Source organism: Corythoichthys intestinalis, chromosome 14 (genome assembly GCF_030265065.1).
Source record: "Corythoichthys intestinalis isolate RoL2023-P3 chromosome 14, ASM3026506v1, whole genome shotgun sequence".
In the NCBI taxonomy this organism is placed as follows: Eukaryota; Metazoa; Chordata; class Actinopteri; order Syngnathiformes; family Syngnathidae; genus Corythoichthys; species Corythoichthys intestinalis.
Genome location: NC_080408.1, coordinates 7,710,552 through 7,729,161, shown reverse-complemented (window position 1 = coordinate 7,729,161; position 18,610 = coordinate 7,710,552). Strand labels below are relative to the sequence as shown.

Genomic DNA, 18,610 nt, shown 5'->3' with positions numbered 1-18,610 from the left:
CTCACCAACATCAACCTTATCTCCACCGTGAAGCATGGTGCAGGGAGCATTATGATTTGGAGCTGTTTTGCTTCTTCAGGGCCTGGACAACTTGAATTCAAAAGTAAAACCTGAGGCCGTCTGTCAGACATTTGGAACCTAAAAAGAGGATGGATGCTGCAACAAGACAATGATCCAAAACACAGAAGTAAATCAACTTCAGAATAGTTTCAGGAGAACAAAATACACATTCTGGAGTGGCCAAGTCAAAGTCCAGAGTTGACCCCCATTGAGATGCTGTGGCTTGACCTAAAGACTCATGCCAGACATCCTAGGAATCTGACAGCAGTTTTGTAGAGAAGAATGGGCCAAGATTAGTCCTGATCGATGTTCCAGACTGATCTGCAGCTACAGGAAGCGTCTGGTTGAAGTTATTGCTGTCAAAGGAGGGGGCACAAAATATTACCCTAATTTTCACACTATAAGCCGCCATCCACCAAATTTGGCATGAAAACGGCATTTGTTCATAGATAAGCCGCACTGGACTATAAACTGCAGCAGTCCTGTATTATGTATTATTATTATGTATGTAATATGGGATATTTACACAATAAATATATTAAATGGTAAAACTTTATTTGACAGCGGCATCATACGACTGTTATAAGACCACATGAACCACCATGAAGCTTTGAACCAATTGGCTTCATTCCGTCAAGAAGCTTCATTTGGCCATCACTGCTCCCTTGTGGGAGACAACCTCTGCTGCCGCCTGCTGTCAACACTGTTGCTGTCCAACATGCCTCCATAAATGCATTGCAGTGCTACATATGTAAATAACAATCAAAATCCATGTTTTGTGGTAATTATTTCTTCAGTTACTGTTCCAGTTGTTTCATTAATTGCTAGTTATGGTATTTGGGAACACTTTTTTGACAGTGGCGCCATCAGACTGTCATAATTATGACATGACATTGTCATGAGCATTAATAAATGCTTATAACAGATGTAATTTAGTGTCATCCGGCAAATGATCTCACTTTTGAATGGATGTAAAAGATCTGAGCTGGACATAAATGGAGTTAGTGACATAATTTGCTGGATGACACTTCATGACATCTGTTATAAGCATTTAGTAATGATAGCTATAGATATATACATAGAGTCATGTCATAATTATTGCGGTCTTGTGACGCCACTGTCAAATAAAGCGTTACCTATTCACCCAAATAAATCAACAAATAAGCCGCACTGGACTATAAGCCACAGGATTCCAAATGAAGGAAAAAAGTAGCGGCTTATAGTCCAAAGATTACGGTAAATATTAGGGTTGTTCCGATCATGATTTTTTTGCTCCCAATCCGATCCTGATTGTTTAAGTTTGAGTATCTGCCGATCCCGATATTTCCCGATCCGATTGCTTTTTTTTTTTTTTGCTCCCGATTCAATTCCAATCATTCCCGATAATTTTTCCCGATCATATACATTTTGGCAATGCATTAAGAAAAAAAGGAATAAAACTCGGACGCATATGTACATTCAACATACAGTACATAAGTACTGTATTTGTTTATTATGACAATAAATCCTCAAGATGGCTTTTACATTATAAACATTCTTTCTGTGAGAGGGATCCACGGATAGAAAGACTTGTGACTTTGTATATTGTGACTAAATATTGCCACCTAGTGTTTTTGTTGAGCTTTCAGTAAATGATACGGCAGCCATGCCCCAATGCATGGTGGGAAGTGGAACCATGATGGGAAGTGAAACCATGATTGTGCGTAGTGCTAGCAATTGATATATCTTCTCTGCGTTGGGAAATAAAATAAGGTGTTAAACAAAAGATCAAATGCGACCTTGCTTCCCCACATTGCTTCCCATGATATTTCTAATCATAGGGAGAAGGATTGCAAGGCTTTAGCCAATTAAAATAAGCCTCCAAAGGCTGCCAAAATTCACTCTACTTATTTAAGCTGCCTTTTATCTCTCTATATAGGTAAAATGGTGCCATTACAGATTGAGCGCGACAATGCGTGAGTGGGTCGTACAACGCATGCATTAATTGCGTTAAATTATTTAACGTGATTCATTTAAAAAAAACTTATTACCGCCGTTATTGGGCAAAATTTGATAACTCCACCTTAAGCCTAAACTAAAGACTCTGGATGAATGTAACATATTATGTCTGTAATGTTAAATACAATTAGAAAACGATTTAATTTTTTAAAAAAAGGCATGGCCGATATTTTTTTGCCGATTCCCATACTGAAAATGACGTGATCGGACCCGATCGATCGGCATTCTGATTGATCGGGTCCGACATCTCTAGTAAATATGATTGTGTTGTTACTTATTTTTCCCCCCTTCTGTCATTGTTTGCATACTATCCTCAATAAAATATGAAAACCAGTAAATGTTATGGTGGTTTTAGTTAAAGTAGACACTGTTTTTTCATTTGTGTGATTTTAACAAAGATCAGATCACATTTGATGGTGATTTTATGCAAAAATGTGAGAAATTCCAAAACCTTCAGATACTTTTTCATACCACTGTTTGCTATAGGCTTGTGTGGTGTGTAGTACACAATTGCCTCTATATTTAAAATTTAATATAGCAGTGAGTTTTAGCCCTCCCCGAAAACACAACAGGGTTAACAAACCGTAGCTTGCAGCCAGCTAAAATTTAATGGTTGCAATAATTACAATCCAATACAAGAAACTTTTGCTGAAGTGAAGTGGTGATGTTTTTTTTTTTTTTTTTTGGGCACGCGCTGTTTTTATGTGCTTCCAGGTTACATCGAAAAGACCATTAACCATCTTCATAACTCATTCTCACTCATTGAAAAGGTAGTTAAAGTATGTTTAACTGCTGTATCACTCAGTCTTCCATTGTACTTATACAACGTTCACCTGTAAAAAAAAATTATACTCAATCGCTTTGCATAACCAGGAATTAGTCATAGTATGTGCTTAAAAATAAATGTAGACTAAAAATACTATAAAAGAAGGTGCTAAAACAGTGAGAACAAAATACGCAGATGTGTTGGAGCCCCAATTTAAGAGAAATTTCAAATCAAATGTTCATACCCTACAAAATTGTCTTTTGTCTTCCCTCAGGCGATCCAGTCTAGTGATCACCACAAAACTCTACTGGGGAGGAAAGTAAGTGTGTTTTTCTCTGTGTGTGTTTTACCTCACCGTCACCATCAACAAGATGCACATGAAAGAACATTCACCTCAAGCAAAACAAGCATGATGGGGATTGTTTTTCTTTCTTTTTTTCTATTTCAACCTGTATTAGTTGCATTGCTAGTCACGTAATCTCACATCTCAACACACCATTATATTCTACTCATGCTTACCATCAATCTGAAATGAATCAATTGACACCTTCTGAACAACATACTTTATTAGGGGCGGGAACCTCTCGGTACCTCATGATACAATATGATTTGCGATGCAAGGTTCACGATAATGGCCATCTCACGATATGGTGATACAGCCATTATCGATGCATGGGTCAGGAAATCATTGTATGATATTGTAAAAAAAAAACAGCTAATATACAGAACAAAACTAGTTGTTTTCATCCTTCTGCTATGAATTGGAATAAGTTTGCAGGGAACAAGCTGTCTAGGCAAGCAGGGCGGAATGATATCGCATCAGCTTTTTCACCACTGTTATTTTTTCTTTTTTTTTTTTTTTGTGGGAACAAAAGGGACTCTAGCGGACTGAGCACGAGTGGTCAAAGCATTCGTCTTAATTGTGGTGGCATCTAAAAAAAATAAATAAATACTCCTTCAGAATTTAATGAATTACGGCAGTTTGGTGTGACATTGTTTTGGCAGCATGTGTATTTCGAACAATGATCTGCATTTTGAATTTATTTGACTATGTTAGATCTGATAATATCGTGTTTTATTGGCATGCTAAGCAGGCACCATTGACACGCGTTAGCTTAGCCACTCCGGGGCCCTGAAACTAACAAATAACTGACAACTGCATGGAGTTTGTTGAAATCAACTCCACCGACTAATTAAACTCAAACATTAATCTTCATTTCGAAAATTCTGAACCTCCCCTTTAAATATAAAGACCTAGCCGTTAAAATTTTGTCTATAAAAGTTGCAAAGCAATAAAAACAAAACATTGATTGAAATGAACACGAATCCTAAAAACTTTCAAATGGGTCAAAATTATTTTTCAAACAGATAATGTACAGTGGGACAAATAAGTATTTAGTCAACCACCAATTGTGCAAGTTCTCCTACTTGAAAAGATTAGCGAGGCCTGTAATTGTCAACATGGGTAAACCTCAACCATGAGAGACAGAATGTGGAAAAAAACAGAAAATCGCATTGTTTGATTTTTTAAGAATTTATTTGCAAATCATGGTGGAAAATAAGTATTTGGTCACCTACAAACAAGCAAGATTTCTGGCTGTCAAAGAGGTCTAACTTCTTCTAACGAGGTCTAACGAGGCTCCACTCATTACCTGTATTAATGGCACCTGTTTTAACTCATTATCGGTATAAAAGACACCTGTCCACAACATCAGTCAGTCACACCTCAAACTCCACTATGGCCAAGACCAAAGAGCTGTCAAAGGACACCAGAGACAAAATTGTAGACCTGCACCAGGCTGGGAAGACTGAATCTGCAATAGATAAAACGCTTGGTGTAAAGAAATCAACTGTGGGAACAATTATTAGAAAATGGAAGACATACAAGACCACTGATGATCTCCCTCGATTTGGGGCTCCATGCAAGATCTCACCTGGTGGCGTCAAAATGATAACAAGAACTTTTAGGTTTTGTGTTGATTCCCTCCTAGTGTGTCCTTGTAATTGCCATTGATTTCACCTGGTGTACCGCTCCTTGTGTATCCTCCAATCTGCGTCCACCTGTGTCAGCCATCTGTTCCTCATTGTCTCGTTACCCTTTGTCTGCGTGTGTATATAAGATCCCAGTTTCTTTTCAGTCCTTGATGCGTCATCGTCAATGTCTATGTCGCGTCAAAGTCGATGTCTATCCAAGCCCTCGTGTTCCAAGCAAGTTTTTTGATACCCAGCCTTTTGTTAGTAACCTGAGTTTCGTTTGCTACTGTGTTTTTTGAGATCACCTCAGTTTTGGTTTGTAGGTTGTTTTTTCTGTCGGCCTTAATTAACTCATTTTTTGCACCACCTTTTTTTTTGCCTCGTTTCAATTTTCCTGCGTTTGGATCCACACACACCTGCCCGCCCAGCATTTCCTGACAAAGAACGGTGAGCAAAAATCCCAGAACCACACTGGGGGACCTAGTGAATGACCTACAGAGAGCTGGGAGCACAGTAACAAAGGCTACTATCAGTAACACAATGCGCCGCTGGGGACTCAAATCCTGCACTGCCAGACGTGTCCCCCTGCTGAAGAAAGTATACACGTCCAGGCCCGTCTGCGGTTCACTAGCGAGCATTTGGATGATCCAGAAGAGGACTGGGAGAATGTGTTATGGTCAGATCAAACCAAAATAGAACTTTTTGGTAGAAACACAGGTTCTCGTGTTCGGAGGAGAAAGGATACAAAGAATACTGAATTGCATCCGAAGAACACCATACCCACTGTGAAGCATGGGGGTGGAAACATCATGCTTTGGGGCTGTTTTTCTGCAAAGGGACCAAGGCGACTGATCTGTGTAAAGGAAAGAATGAATGGGGCCATGTATCGAGAGATTTTGAGTGAAAATCTCCTTTCATCAGCAAGGGCATTGAAGATGAGACATGGCTGGGTCTTTTAGCATGACAATGATCCCAAACACACAGCCATGGATCGCTTTAACAGAATGTTAATAATGTTAATGCCATCTTGTTGATTTATTGTTATAATGAACAAATACAGTACTTATTTCCTGTATGTTGAATATATATATCCGTCTTGTGTCTTGTCTTTCCATTCCAACAAAAATTTACAGAAAAATATGGTATATTTTAGAGATGATTTGAATTGCGATTAATTACGATTAATTAATTTTTAAGCTGTAATTAACTTGATTAAAATTGTTAATCGTTTGACAGCCCTAAAAAAAAAACCTGAGGAAAAACCACAGTGAGAGGCAGTCAAACAAAAAAAAAACAAGGAAATGATGCAACCAGCAACAAAGGGCTTTACAAACTGTCAAATGGCAGCAAGTCAATATCTCGGCAAGCCGCCTAGGATCGGTTTAAAGACGCTGCTGATGAGCTGGAATTGCATGCAGGTGTGCCGTTGGGAACTCATCCTACAGCTCTGTAACAAAACAATCTGACCAGCTGCAGAATGTGACAAAATCATGCCAGTCGTCATACTAGCTTCGCTTGCTAGCTAGCACAGCTATTCTCCCAGTGTCTCGATGCATAAGTGATGATTATATATTGTAAGTTAATCTTATTGCTGACACTACATTTCGGGGTCATCAACGTTTTGCCCACCCTTCTTCTCACAAAAGTCAAACTCTGCCTATGATTCTCTCTTGCCAAGATAAGAAAACAAATCTTACCATATGTTTCAAACAAGCAAGCCTGCAACCTGGACAGGACACCGGTGAGTGTGTGTGTTTGGGGTAAATTTACACATGAAAGGACATGTACATGTCACATTACTTACACAACCAAACACTGCTATGATGCAGGCTAACTACACATACAATAAGAAAATATCATAGATTGTGAGTATATGATGGAAACTATGGCGCTTTTTTTTGTCACGTTCTCATCTCGTCAGATGCAATTTGGCATCCGTCTCGTTGTGTTTTACTGTCCCGAGTTACGTTTTAAGCTCGTTATCGTCTCGTCATATTCGTGAAAAAATGTTCGTCAACAAAATATTTCTATTGTTTTTAGTTATGTTCACAGATATTTCTTTCCGTTTGTGTTCCAGGGCTGAGACAGAGAGAGGCCTCAACAGAAAACACATTATTGAAGGTAACAGATGTTCTCTCCTCCTGCTTTGTCCTTCACATCACCCCATTACTTCAATCCCTGTTGCCCTTTCCTAATCTTCTTCTTTTATCTGCGTTCCTCGCCTCGTCTTTCTTCCTGTCTGTGTCTTCTCAAACACTTGTACTAGTCACAGCGCACTAATGTCCTGTCTGTTTCGATGTATATCTCAGTAACGATGACTGCATACTTGTCTCAGCACTAGGTTATCGTTGACAAATGGTTGGCAAAATTAATTTGGGTGAGTTAGTGGCCTCCCTGCTTTTTTACACATTTTATATAGCATTGAAAAACAAACTACCGTCATTTTTGGACTATAAGACGCACCTGACTATAAGCCGCGACCCACCAAATGTGACACAAAAACAGCATAGATAAGCCACACTGGACCATAAACCGCAGCTGTCCTCACTGTATTATGGGATATTTACACCAAAAGATATTAACCGGTAATGCTATATTTGACAGCGGCATCATAAGACTGTCATAAGATCAAATGAACCACCATGAAGCTTTGAACCAATTGGCTGCAAAGCTTCATTACTTCAAGAAGCTTCATGTGGCCATCATTGCTCCCTTAGGGGAGACAGTCACTCTCTGCTGCCGCCTGCTGTCAACACTCTTGTTGTCCAACATGCCTCCTAGTATGCATTGCAGTGCTACAGATGTAAATAACAAACTCCTCTTCTGTGCTAATTATTTCTTCAGTGACTGATCCAGTTGTTTCATTAATTGCTAGTTATGGTATTTGGTAACACTTTATTTGACAGTGGCATCATAAGACTGTCATAAGACCATAATGATAATGACATGACACTGCCATGAGCATTAATGAATGATTATGACAGATGTCATCAAGTGTCATCTGGCAAATTATCTGTTATGAGTGGATGTAAAGATCTGAACTGGACATAAATGGAGTTACTGACATAATTCATAATGTCCTTAATCCCCATGATAGTGTAATGTCACAATTATAACGGTGTTATGGCAGTCTTATGACGCCGCTGTCAAAGAAAGTGTTACCTATTAACCCAAGTAAATCAGCCACACTAGAGTATAAACCGCCACCCACCAAATTTGACACAAAACGGCATTTGTTCATAGTTAAGCTGCACTGGACCATAAACCGCAGCTGTTCTGACTGTATTATGGGATATTTAGACCAAAAGATATTAACCGGTATCACTATATTTGACGGCGGTATCATAAGACTGTCATAAAATCAAATGAACCACCATGAACCAATTGGCTGAAAAGCTTCATTGCTTCAACAAGCTTCATTTGGCCATCACTGCTCCTTGGGGGAGACAGTCAACCTCTGCTGCCACCTGCTGTCAACACTGCTGTCGTCCAACATGCCTCCTAGCATGCATTGCAGCGCTAGAGATGTAAATAACAATCAAAATTCCTGTTCTGTGCTAATTATTTCTTCAGTTACTGTTCCAGTTGTTTCAATAATTGCTAGTTATGGTATTTGGTAACACTTTGACAGTGGCGCCATAAGACTGTTATAAGACCATCTTAATTATTACATGACAATGCCATGAGCATTAATGAATGCTTATGACAGATGTCATTAAGTGTCATCTGGCAAATTATCTGTTTTGAGTGGATGTAAAGATCCAAACTGGACATAAATGGAGTTAGTGACATAATTCATAATGTCATTAATCCCCATGATAGTGTAATGTCACAATTATGACGGTGATATGGCAGTCTTATGACGCCGCTGTCAAAGAAAGTGTTACCTTTTAACCCAAATAAACCAACAAATAAGATGCACTGGACTATAAGCCGCAGGATTCAAAATGAATTCAATTCAATTCAATTTTATTTGTATAGCCCTCAATCACAACAGAAGTCTCAAAGGGCTTTACAGAGGCAATATGATACACAATTAGAAATGAAGCAACAAAGATAAATAGATACAGTTCCAGTCCTGGGTATCCCCTATCCTTAAGACCCTCCATGCCGGCAAGGAAAAACTCCAAAAACTCCAGAGTCAATTGGGAGAAAAATGAGAAACCTTGGGGAGTACCACAGTCAGGAGAGATCCACTCCCAGGACGGATAGACAGGAACCCCAGAACTGCTAATGGGAATTAGCAAGCCAAGTTATAGTCCGTAAAAATACAGTGAAAATGAAGGAAAAAGTAGCGGCCTATAGTCCGAAAATTACGCTATATGAAACATGGGAAATGTGGAGTCCCATATCAAGTGGCCTCCCTGCGTTTTTACACATTTTATTTAACGTTGAAAAACAAACTTCTGTCATTTTTGGACTATAAGAAGATTTGACACAAAAACAGCCTTTGTTCATAGTTAAGCTGCACTGGACCATAAACCGCAGCTGTTCTGACTGTATTATGGGATATTTAGACCAAAAAATATTAACCGGTATCACTATATTTGACGGGGGTATCATAAGACTGTCATAAAATCAAATGAACCACCATGAACCAATTGGTTGAAAAGCTTCATTGCTTCAACAAGCTTCATTTGGCCATCACTGCTCCCTTGGGGGAGACAGTCAACCTCTGCTGCCACCTGCTGTCAACACTGTTGTCGTCCAACATGCCTCCTAGCATGCATTGCAGCGCTACAGATGTAAATAACAATCAAAATTCGTGTTCTGTGCTAATTATTTCTTCAATTACTGTTCCAGTTGTTTCATTAATTGCTAGGTATGGTATTTGGTAACACTTTATTTGAAGTGGGGCCATAAGACTGTCATAAGACCATCATAATTATGACATCATACTGCCATGAGCATCAATGAATGCTTATGACGGATGTCATTATGTGTCATCTGGCAAATAATCTGTTTTGAGTGGATGTAGAGATCCGAGCTGGATATTAATGAAGTTAGTGACATAATTCATTACGTCATTTACGCCTATGATAGTGTCATGTGACAATTATGACAGTCTTATGGCAGTCTTATGAGGCCGCTGTCACAGGAAGTGCCACCTATTAACCCAAATAAATCAACAAATAAGCTGCACTGGACTATAAGCCGCAGGATTCAAAATGAAGGAAAAAGTAGCGGCCTATAGTCCGAAAATTACGGTATATGAAACATGGGAAATGTGGAGTCCCATATCAAATCTGAGACGAATTGTAATGATGGATTTTGCATCTAGCGTGTCTAAAGCGCAGGTGCAATCCAGCACGCACAGCGCTGCCAGAGTGGCAAAGACAAAATAAGAGGTGGCGCGGAGCTCTTTTACGCGCTTCGAGAGTTTTTTGAACTGACAGCAAAAATTATTAGTCATGCCATATCATCTGGAATAAAACTCCTTTCAACTCTGCATTTCTGATTTACGCTGAATGGCCATTTCTCCGCACCTCCTGTTAACACACAAAATAAACAAATTTCCACTTCTGAGTTTGCTTTATTTAAGATATAATTGTCTAAAACAACATACACTGACCATTAAAAAAATGCAAAATGGTTCGTATCACCTAGGACGACTCGTGACTAAGATATAGGGTTAGTACACCTTTTTCATGTCCAAACTCAAGCACTTTTTAAGGACTTTTAAGACCAATTTTCCAATTTTGCAAGATCCTATTCAAATGGATTCGACGTCTATGGCCGTCAGTGACAGCCAATGCCAGGCAATCAGATGATTTTGGGGCATTTCACGTCATTTCCTGGTGATTTTCAGTCACGTCCTTTTCCTTTCGAGGCATTTACAGGTCACTTACTGTTGATTTTAGGTTACTGAAAAGGAAGTGACTCAAGAAGACCCCCAAATGAATAGGAAGTAGGCCTGAACGATATTGGGAAAAACTATTGTTGCGATTTTTTGGGGGTTTGCGATATATTGCGATATTATATTGCGATATTATAACAAATGTTTTTTTTTTTTTTAAAAGAAATTTTCACTGGATGACTTGAATAGCTGTTTGGAAAGACTTTGGATAACTCACCATCACCACAGTGTACAGTGATCCCTCATTTTTCGCGGTTAATGGTGACCAGAACCCGCCACGATAAGTGAAAAACCGCGAAGTAGCGCACCCCCCCCAATTTTTTTTTTTTTTTTTTTTTGTGTGTGTGTTTTTTGTGCTCAATGTATTTATTCAGATTTAGCGTTGGAAAGAGATACATATAAGACATGTTTTTTTCTCACTTTTCCCCCCAAAGTGATTTTTAAAAATGTGTATAAATAAATGGTTTTCAAGCACTTCAAATGTCATAATTATGATCAGTTTTAAACATAATTGTCCAAGCAAATCATTTTTGAACAAGAATAAAGTACTGTAGTAGATAAATGCTTTTATTATTAAATGTTTTTATTTATTAAATGCTTCTGTTTATCTACCTTAGCTGTGACAGTTGGAGTGACATGTAGAAATTTCAAATTCCTCATGATCACTTCTGGGATTTATACGTCTCCAACGTCTCCACACACACACACATTCATTGCAGCGCGGATTCCTTGCAGAAACTGTTTGACAAGTTAAACGATGATTGACAGATTGCTGCCCGGCTTCTTTGGCCAGATCAAAGCCATCGTTAACTTTAATAAGCAAGTGCCGCAGTGACTGAGAGAAACAAAGGGCTGGGAGAGGGAGGGTGTGAGGTTGTGCGCAGAGCAGAAAGCAAGGCATATGTGGATTATAAAAAATAAAAACTATCGCACGTGCTTGCGATGGGACAATTGCGCACGCGCGCATCGCGATGGCGATGTTTAAATGATATATCGTTCAGGCTTAATAGGAAGTGACTCAAAATCAAAAGGAAATAACCTGTAGATGCCCAAGAAAGACGGTCTGGCTGTAAATGCTCTAGTTTCAGTGCTATTGAACGAGCAAGACGTCTAATCCAGTCAAAATGATTTGGATGTCTGTTGCCGTCAATGGCAGCCAGTGAGCTAATGTAGACACTGTTCTAATGGAAGATTGTGGTAGCAACCTGTTAGTTCATTTTCTTTTTTTTTTCAAACATTGACACCACTTTAAAACGACAGATTAGTTCTGGGTGGGAGCATGTCAATAACTTTTTGAGCTACAAACTATCGCGTTACATCTTGTCACACTCCTATAATTTATGCAGTATTATCTTTTTTGTCTCATTTTCATTTGCTCTGGAGGTAATTGAGGCATGAATGCGTACAATTATTTTACTGATTGTGTTTAACTACTGTTATTTCACCTGCTGCTTGAAAAAAATGCTAACAAGTTTTCCAAAGAGTCACTCCAAATCTCTAAATTCAATGAAATCTTCATCCTTGGTTCAAGGGTGTAGGTTTGCATAGGGACATAACACGACTTTTCAGGATGCTCAAATTGTCCCCACCAACTTTTCAGTAACCTTATTTTCATTATATCATGAGTTCAGTTATGTAGGTGTTTTCCGAAATTTCCAGGTTCGCGGTGAATCAGTAACAGGCACACTTTTGCTCAATAGACGATGTTTATTGGTTAGAAAATGCAGAATAAATGAGATTTATTGATTACAATCCCACAAAAGCAAGCAAACATATTTCAAAAACAAGCAAACAAATGGTAGCGTGATGCTAGATTTGAGTTTGTCAATCTCAGAATCCCTGCGTTACGTTACAGCACAACTAGTTGTCCCTTAGAAATGAAAATCGCTTACCGTGACAAATGAGTGGGAAGCCAACAACCCTCCAGTAAAGCATCAAAAGGACAAAAGCCAGGCGAGCCGTACGTGACCCGCTGGTGGACCTCACGGGTCGCCCGGAAATGTCCAGTTTTGTAAGGACGCACCCCTCGGAGGCGGAGAGGCCAACTTCCGCCCCCGAGCGGCGCGGCCCCGTCCAATCACAAACATTTAAGCTACTTTTGGTTCAGCCCCCTTGAAAAAGGGCTTTTCACATGGGACAGATGAGCTGTGCTGCAACAGATGCCAACAAATGGTAAATATTATGGGTACAAAACAAGTTATCTCTATGGGACTCAGGCGTGTAACTATGGGACCCAGGCGTGTAGTAAACCAATAGTATGGTGCAAAACAAGTTATCTCGTGAGATTCTCAAGCGCGTCTCCTAACTATGGGAACAAGGTGAAAAACCATAGAAGTTGTTACAATCTATGTCACAGAAGCAATCATACATCACAAAAGCATAATGTAATATTTTCCCACATCAGTAGGTAATTTAGATTGTCTTCCCATATGTTGTAAGGATAGAATAGACCCTACCATTATTAAGTGAATTATTTTCATTATGTTCAGACTTACATTTATCCCTTTTTAGTGCTGAATGTGCAGGTTCACCCCCTTAAACGCACATTTGATTGGCTGATGACTTGAACCCACACACGCACACCCACAAAGCCCCGACACGTTTGATTGGCTGATGACTTGAACCCACACACGCACACCCACAAAGCCCCGACACAGAAAACATGTCGACAATATGCCGCCTCCTTCGAGGAGGAGGGATTTTAGAATATTTTTTGGGCCAGCAGCAGCCACTGTAAGTAATGTAAAAAAGTTGTGGAGGTGGGGGACCAGGGGTGAAAGTGGCTAGAATTTCTTGCCTGAACTCCCCGACGTGAAGGTCGTAACGGAACCAGAAATTATATTCATTTATTTTATTTTTTTTACTTTTATTTTTTGTGGGGTGGGTCAAACCTCTTAAACGACTGAAATGCAAAGAAAACTGTTTTAGCACAGTTTTTTCTACAACACATACAAAAACTGATTTTCATTCAAAATTGTATTTTTTCAATGATTTGCAAAATAAAAGTTGACAAAAACAGTAATAACCCCAACCTTCGTCTCCTAATTTTTATTTTCCCTCATTTCCTCACATAATAAATGTCAAATCTCAATTTTAACTACTTAAGAACATCGGATGTATATTAAAATTGAAGTTAATGTAAACATTTCCTTTTTTTTTTATAACAAAGACATAAGTAACATACATTCATTAAAAAAAAAAGTACAAATGACTTATATTATGCAGAGTGAAATGGAATATATTTTGAAGATCGCGCAAACATTGACTTTTTTAAATCATAAGGAAAGGAATAAGTAGCCTAACATAAATGAACAAATATAAGTCCAAAGTGCATATTGACAGCTATGTTCTGAACCTCCCCATCAGAGCAAATAAAACTAAATATGAAAAAATAAACCTCCTCAACTCTTTCGTTGCTCTTAAAGATTTGATCCATATATGCTGCATTGCCCTTTTTTTGTCGCATTAATTCATAACCCTTTTTTTTTTTTTTTTTTTTGCTGTTCCAGAAAACATGCACATTTGAACCAATTAGAGCTATCTCTCTGCTGATCACATGTCACGCTACACAAGCACTTTATTATGCTTGTTGTTAACACTTATGTATGTAAATCTGATGTTGGTAGATTGTTTTCTTCCTGGAGATGAAATCCATGTGTGGCAGCTTAGCATTTAAAACAATTTTTTTTTTTTTTTTTTTACATAGCGTTTTGACAGTTGCCGTCATATTTTCGGAATCAAAGCACCGTGTACCGGAATCTTATACCGGAACAGCATTCCGGCCCTGAATCTTATACCGGAACTGCGTTCTGGTCCTGAATCTTATACCGGAACTGCGTTCCTGACCGTTCTGGCCCACTTTCACCCCTGTGGGGGACACACCAGTAATTTTGCTACTAATAGTCCGATCTGAATCAGAGTTAGCATAACATTAAATTGAACTTGCTAACAGGCAAAACTCGAGTAGGAAGCTGCTTAGAGGGAAGTGTCCTCCTGTATGTGTTTTCTACTTTTACGTTCATTAAACTGTGAGAAATGTAGTAAACCGAGGTTTACCTCTTCTCCCCAATTTTCGTTTTTATTTTATTTCACCCCCCTCCCCTCCCGCTAACAGACACACACGCACACTCACACAGCCCCGACAGATTCATGTTGGCAACATGCCACCTCCTTCGAAGGGAAGGGATATTAGAAGGTTTTTTTGGGCCAGCAGCAGCCACTGTAAGTAACGTAAAAAGACGTCAATATTTTGGAAGTGGGGGAAACACCTCTAATTCTGTTACTGAAATTCCGACATGTATCACAGTTAGCATAACATTAAACTATGTGAACTTGCTAACCTACAAAACTGTTGTGATTAGGCCATCCTACACAAGGAACAACCAAGTAAAGCTAGCCGTCCCCCATTTGGATCATTGTTTGCATTATGTGTGTTGCGGTAATGTGACGCAGTGTGTTCAGAGTACAAGTCCCTTTTTTGGGAAAAAAAAAAACAACTGGGAGGTATCCAAGTATGGGTCTACCTCAGGGGGACACTGACATGAACATGAGCATGAACCTACATGACATTAAACTTTTTTTTTCATTACTTTTTTTCCCCCAAATCACTTTTACAATACTTTAGTTTAAGTGTAGGGGTCCAGTTTCCACGAGAAGTGGACCCATTCTTGGATAGCTTCCCGTTTTCTTAATTAAGGGACTTGCACTATTGAATGTTTTAGTAGTTTTTGAAAACAGAGGATTGAATTAGGGCTGCAGCTATCAATTATTTTAGTAGTTGATTAATCGATGAACTAGTTAGTTCGAATAATCGAGTAATTGGCTAAGGCACATTAAAATACCTGAGCTGAGGCTCGAATGGTATAAAAAAATAAATCAGGATCTGAGTACAATAAAAGAACAATTGGCTTTTTTAATAGCAAAAGTCCGCTAGCGTAAATACTAAAAAAAAATGCTAATGTTTTCTTTACAATGCTCTTAACAAATGTTTCAAGCACATATTCACAAAAAAAAACAAAAAACGGCTACATATACCTACAAACTAAATTACGAATACATTAAGAAAACATTAGCTTAAACAAAAACTTAGCTTATGTTGGTCTTTGCAGGGAGTAACTGGATTCAGCCATGTGAAATTAGTTATTTCATATTCACTGTCCACTAGAGGGCAGTGTATCCACCCAAATCAATAAAACTAAATGCAAAGACTTTCAAAACAAACCATTACAACGCCACTTTAATTACACGAATACTCGAAGCAGCAAAATTTAATTAAAATCTTTTTTTCTAACCAAATTACTCGAGTTAATCGATTAATCATTGCAGTACTAGTTTGAATCGAATGTTGCATCACCTGAACCAATACACATGAAAGTTAGTACAAGTCAATACAGATTTATTTTGCATTGCTCATTTAGCTTATCAATTAATTAGGTTTAAATTCGTGAGAAATGTAGCCCTGACCCCCATTCACCCCAATCTGTTTGGTCTTATTAATATCCCGTCCCCAGCAAAAAGTGTACATGCTTGTTATGCTGTTATATCGTCCCTGCCAATGTTGAGGCCAAACATAACTTGGTGTCACTTTTAGTCAGTGTAACCTCCACATTTCGGCAGTCCCTTACAAGAAACTCGCTCCAAACTTATTGTTTTCAGTCGCATATTTCACTACTTGCAGCTTGTAATCCGCAGAATATGATTTTCTTTTCGGTGCCATTTTGTTCATCCCTTTTCAGTTGTTTTTACAGTTTTATCAGTTACCACCAATGTTGAAACAGAGGCCTTGACTGCCTTCTTGCGGTTTAGTGTAAAAAAATAACATTTAAAATGATATTACAATGTGTCAATAATTTCACAAACCATGACTTATAGTCGAAAAATACGGTAGTTTAAATCAGACTTATCAAGTATCTTCAAAGTCCAAACTGGGTGCATCCGAGACAACTACAGGAGAATGATCACCTATATGGATTCCCTGACACCCAAGGGTGAAATGAACCCACGGGTCGAAGGCGACACATTGCTTTCAACACAATACTTCACTTTTAGACTTATAGCCCCAACGCAATCCTCCTACAAACATGTCTTTTGGCCCATTGCGCATTGCACCTCTCACAGTGACTCAGCTCTCACTCACATAATTAGCATTCACAGCAGCTACTCCAACTTTCCCCTTCAAACAAGTGTGAGTTTTGCTGTGTATACGATTACAAAAGCAGAGGACGGTAAAGCGGCAAAGAGTTGAGGACATTTTTACGTACAGTGGGGCAAATAAGTATTTAGTCAACCATTAATTGTGCAAGTTCTCCCACTTGGAAATATTAGAGGCCTGTAATTGTCAACATGGGTAAACCTCAACCATGAGAGACAGAATGTGGGAAAAAATGGTGGAAAATAAGTATTTGGTCAATACCAAAAGTTTATCTCAATACTTTGTTATGTACCCTTTGTTGGCACTAACGGAGGTCAAACGTTTTCTGGAACTCTTCGCAAGCTTTTCACACACTGTTGCTGGTATTTTGGCCCATTCCTCCATGCAGATCTCCTCTAGAGCAGTGATGTATTGGGGCTGTCGTTGGGCAACACGGACTTTCAACTCCCTCCGCAGATTTTCTATGGGGTCGAGACCTGGAGACTGGCTAGGCCACTCCAGGACCTTGAAATGCTTCTTGCGAAGCCACTCCTTTGTTGCCCTGGCTGTGTGTTTGGGATCATTGTCGTGCTGAAAGACCCAGCCACGTCTCATCTTCAATGCCCTTGCTGATGGAAGGAGATTTTCACTCAAAATCTCTCGATACATGGCCCCATTCGTTCTTTCCTTTACACAGATCAGTCGTCCTGGTCCCTTTGCAGAAAAAACGGCCCCAAAGCATGATGTTTCCACCTCCATGCTTCACAGTGGTTATGGCGCAATTGAGTATTCTTTTCCCCCCAAACAAGAGAACCTGTGTTTCTACCAAAAAGTTATATTTTGGTTTCATCTGACCATAACACATTCTCCCAGTCCTCTTCTGGATCATTTAAATGCTCTCTAGCGAACCGCAGACAGGCCTGGACGTGTATTTTCTTCAGCAGGGGGACACGTCTGGCAGTGCAGGATTTGAGTCCCTGGCGACGCATTATGTTACTGACAGTAGCCTTTGTTACTGTGGTCCCAGCTCCCTGTAGGTCATTCACTAGGTCCCCCCGTGTGGTTCTCGGATTTTTGCTGACCGTTCTTGTTATCATTTTGACGCCACGGGGTGAGGAGGGAGTTGAAAGTCCGTGTTGCCCAACGACAACCCCAAAACATCACTGCTCTAGAGGAGATCTGCATGGAGGAATGGGCCAAAATACCAGCAACAGTGTGAAAAGCTTGTGAAGAGTTCCAGAAAACGTTTGGCCTCCGTTATTGCCAACAAAGGGTACATAACAAAGTATTGAGATGAACTTTTGGTATAGACCAAATACTTATTTTCCACCATAATTTGCAAATAAACTCTTTACAAATCAAACAATGTGATTTTCTGTTTTTTTTCCCCACATTCTGTCTCTCATGGTTGAGGTTTACCCATGTTGACAATTACAGGCCTCTCTAATATTTTCAAGTGGGAGAATATAAGTATGTTAGATACATAGTGAGCTAGAAACCATATTTGGAAACTTTGTATTGTAAGTGGGGCAGTGGATTATGTCGACTGATGTCGCTCAGCCAATTAGCAAAGAAAAGTAATGACATTAAAAACGTAATTGACTTATATTAATATAGAATCATTTTAGGGTGAGAAATTCAAATGGACCTTTGAATTTGGAATATAGATGTGAGCAAATCTTTTTTTAAAAAAATGAAGGATGAACTCCAAAAGTAGGCTTTATTTAATTCATAGCTTCTTTGTGTGTTATGTCATAAAAAGATACGTGTGAGAGAAATGAGCACGCGTGTCAGAAAAAGAAATGCCAGTTTCCACAAGTGAAAT

At 39.1% G+C, this 18,610-nt stretch overlaps 1 protein-coding gene across 2 annotated transcripts in view; it reads left to right on the top strand.

The window, feature by feature from the left end:
• The window catches only part of kcnab1b (potassium voltage-gated channel subfamily A regulatory beta subunit 1b), a 131,189-nt gene that overhangs the window by 74,569 nt on the left and 38,010 nt on the right, over positions 1 to 18,610 (top strand). For both annotated transcript variants that reach the window (XM_057857304.1, XM_057857305.1), the window contains exons 7-8: positions 3,099 to 3,143; positions 6,876 to 6,919. In XM_057857304.1, coding sequence (XP_057713287.1) covers positions 3,099 to 3,143; positions 6,876 to 6,919 — 89 coding nt within the window. The remainder of the gene's footprint in view (positions 1 to 3,098; positions 3,144 to 6,875; positions 6,920 to 18,610) is intronic.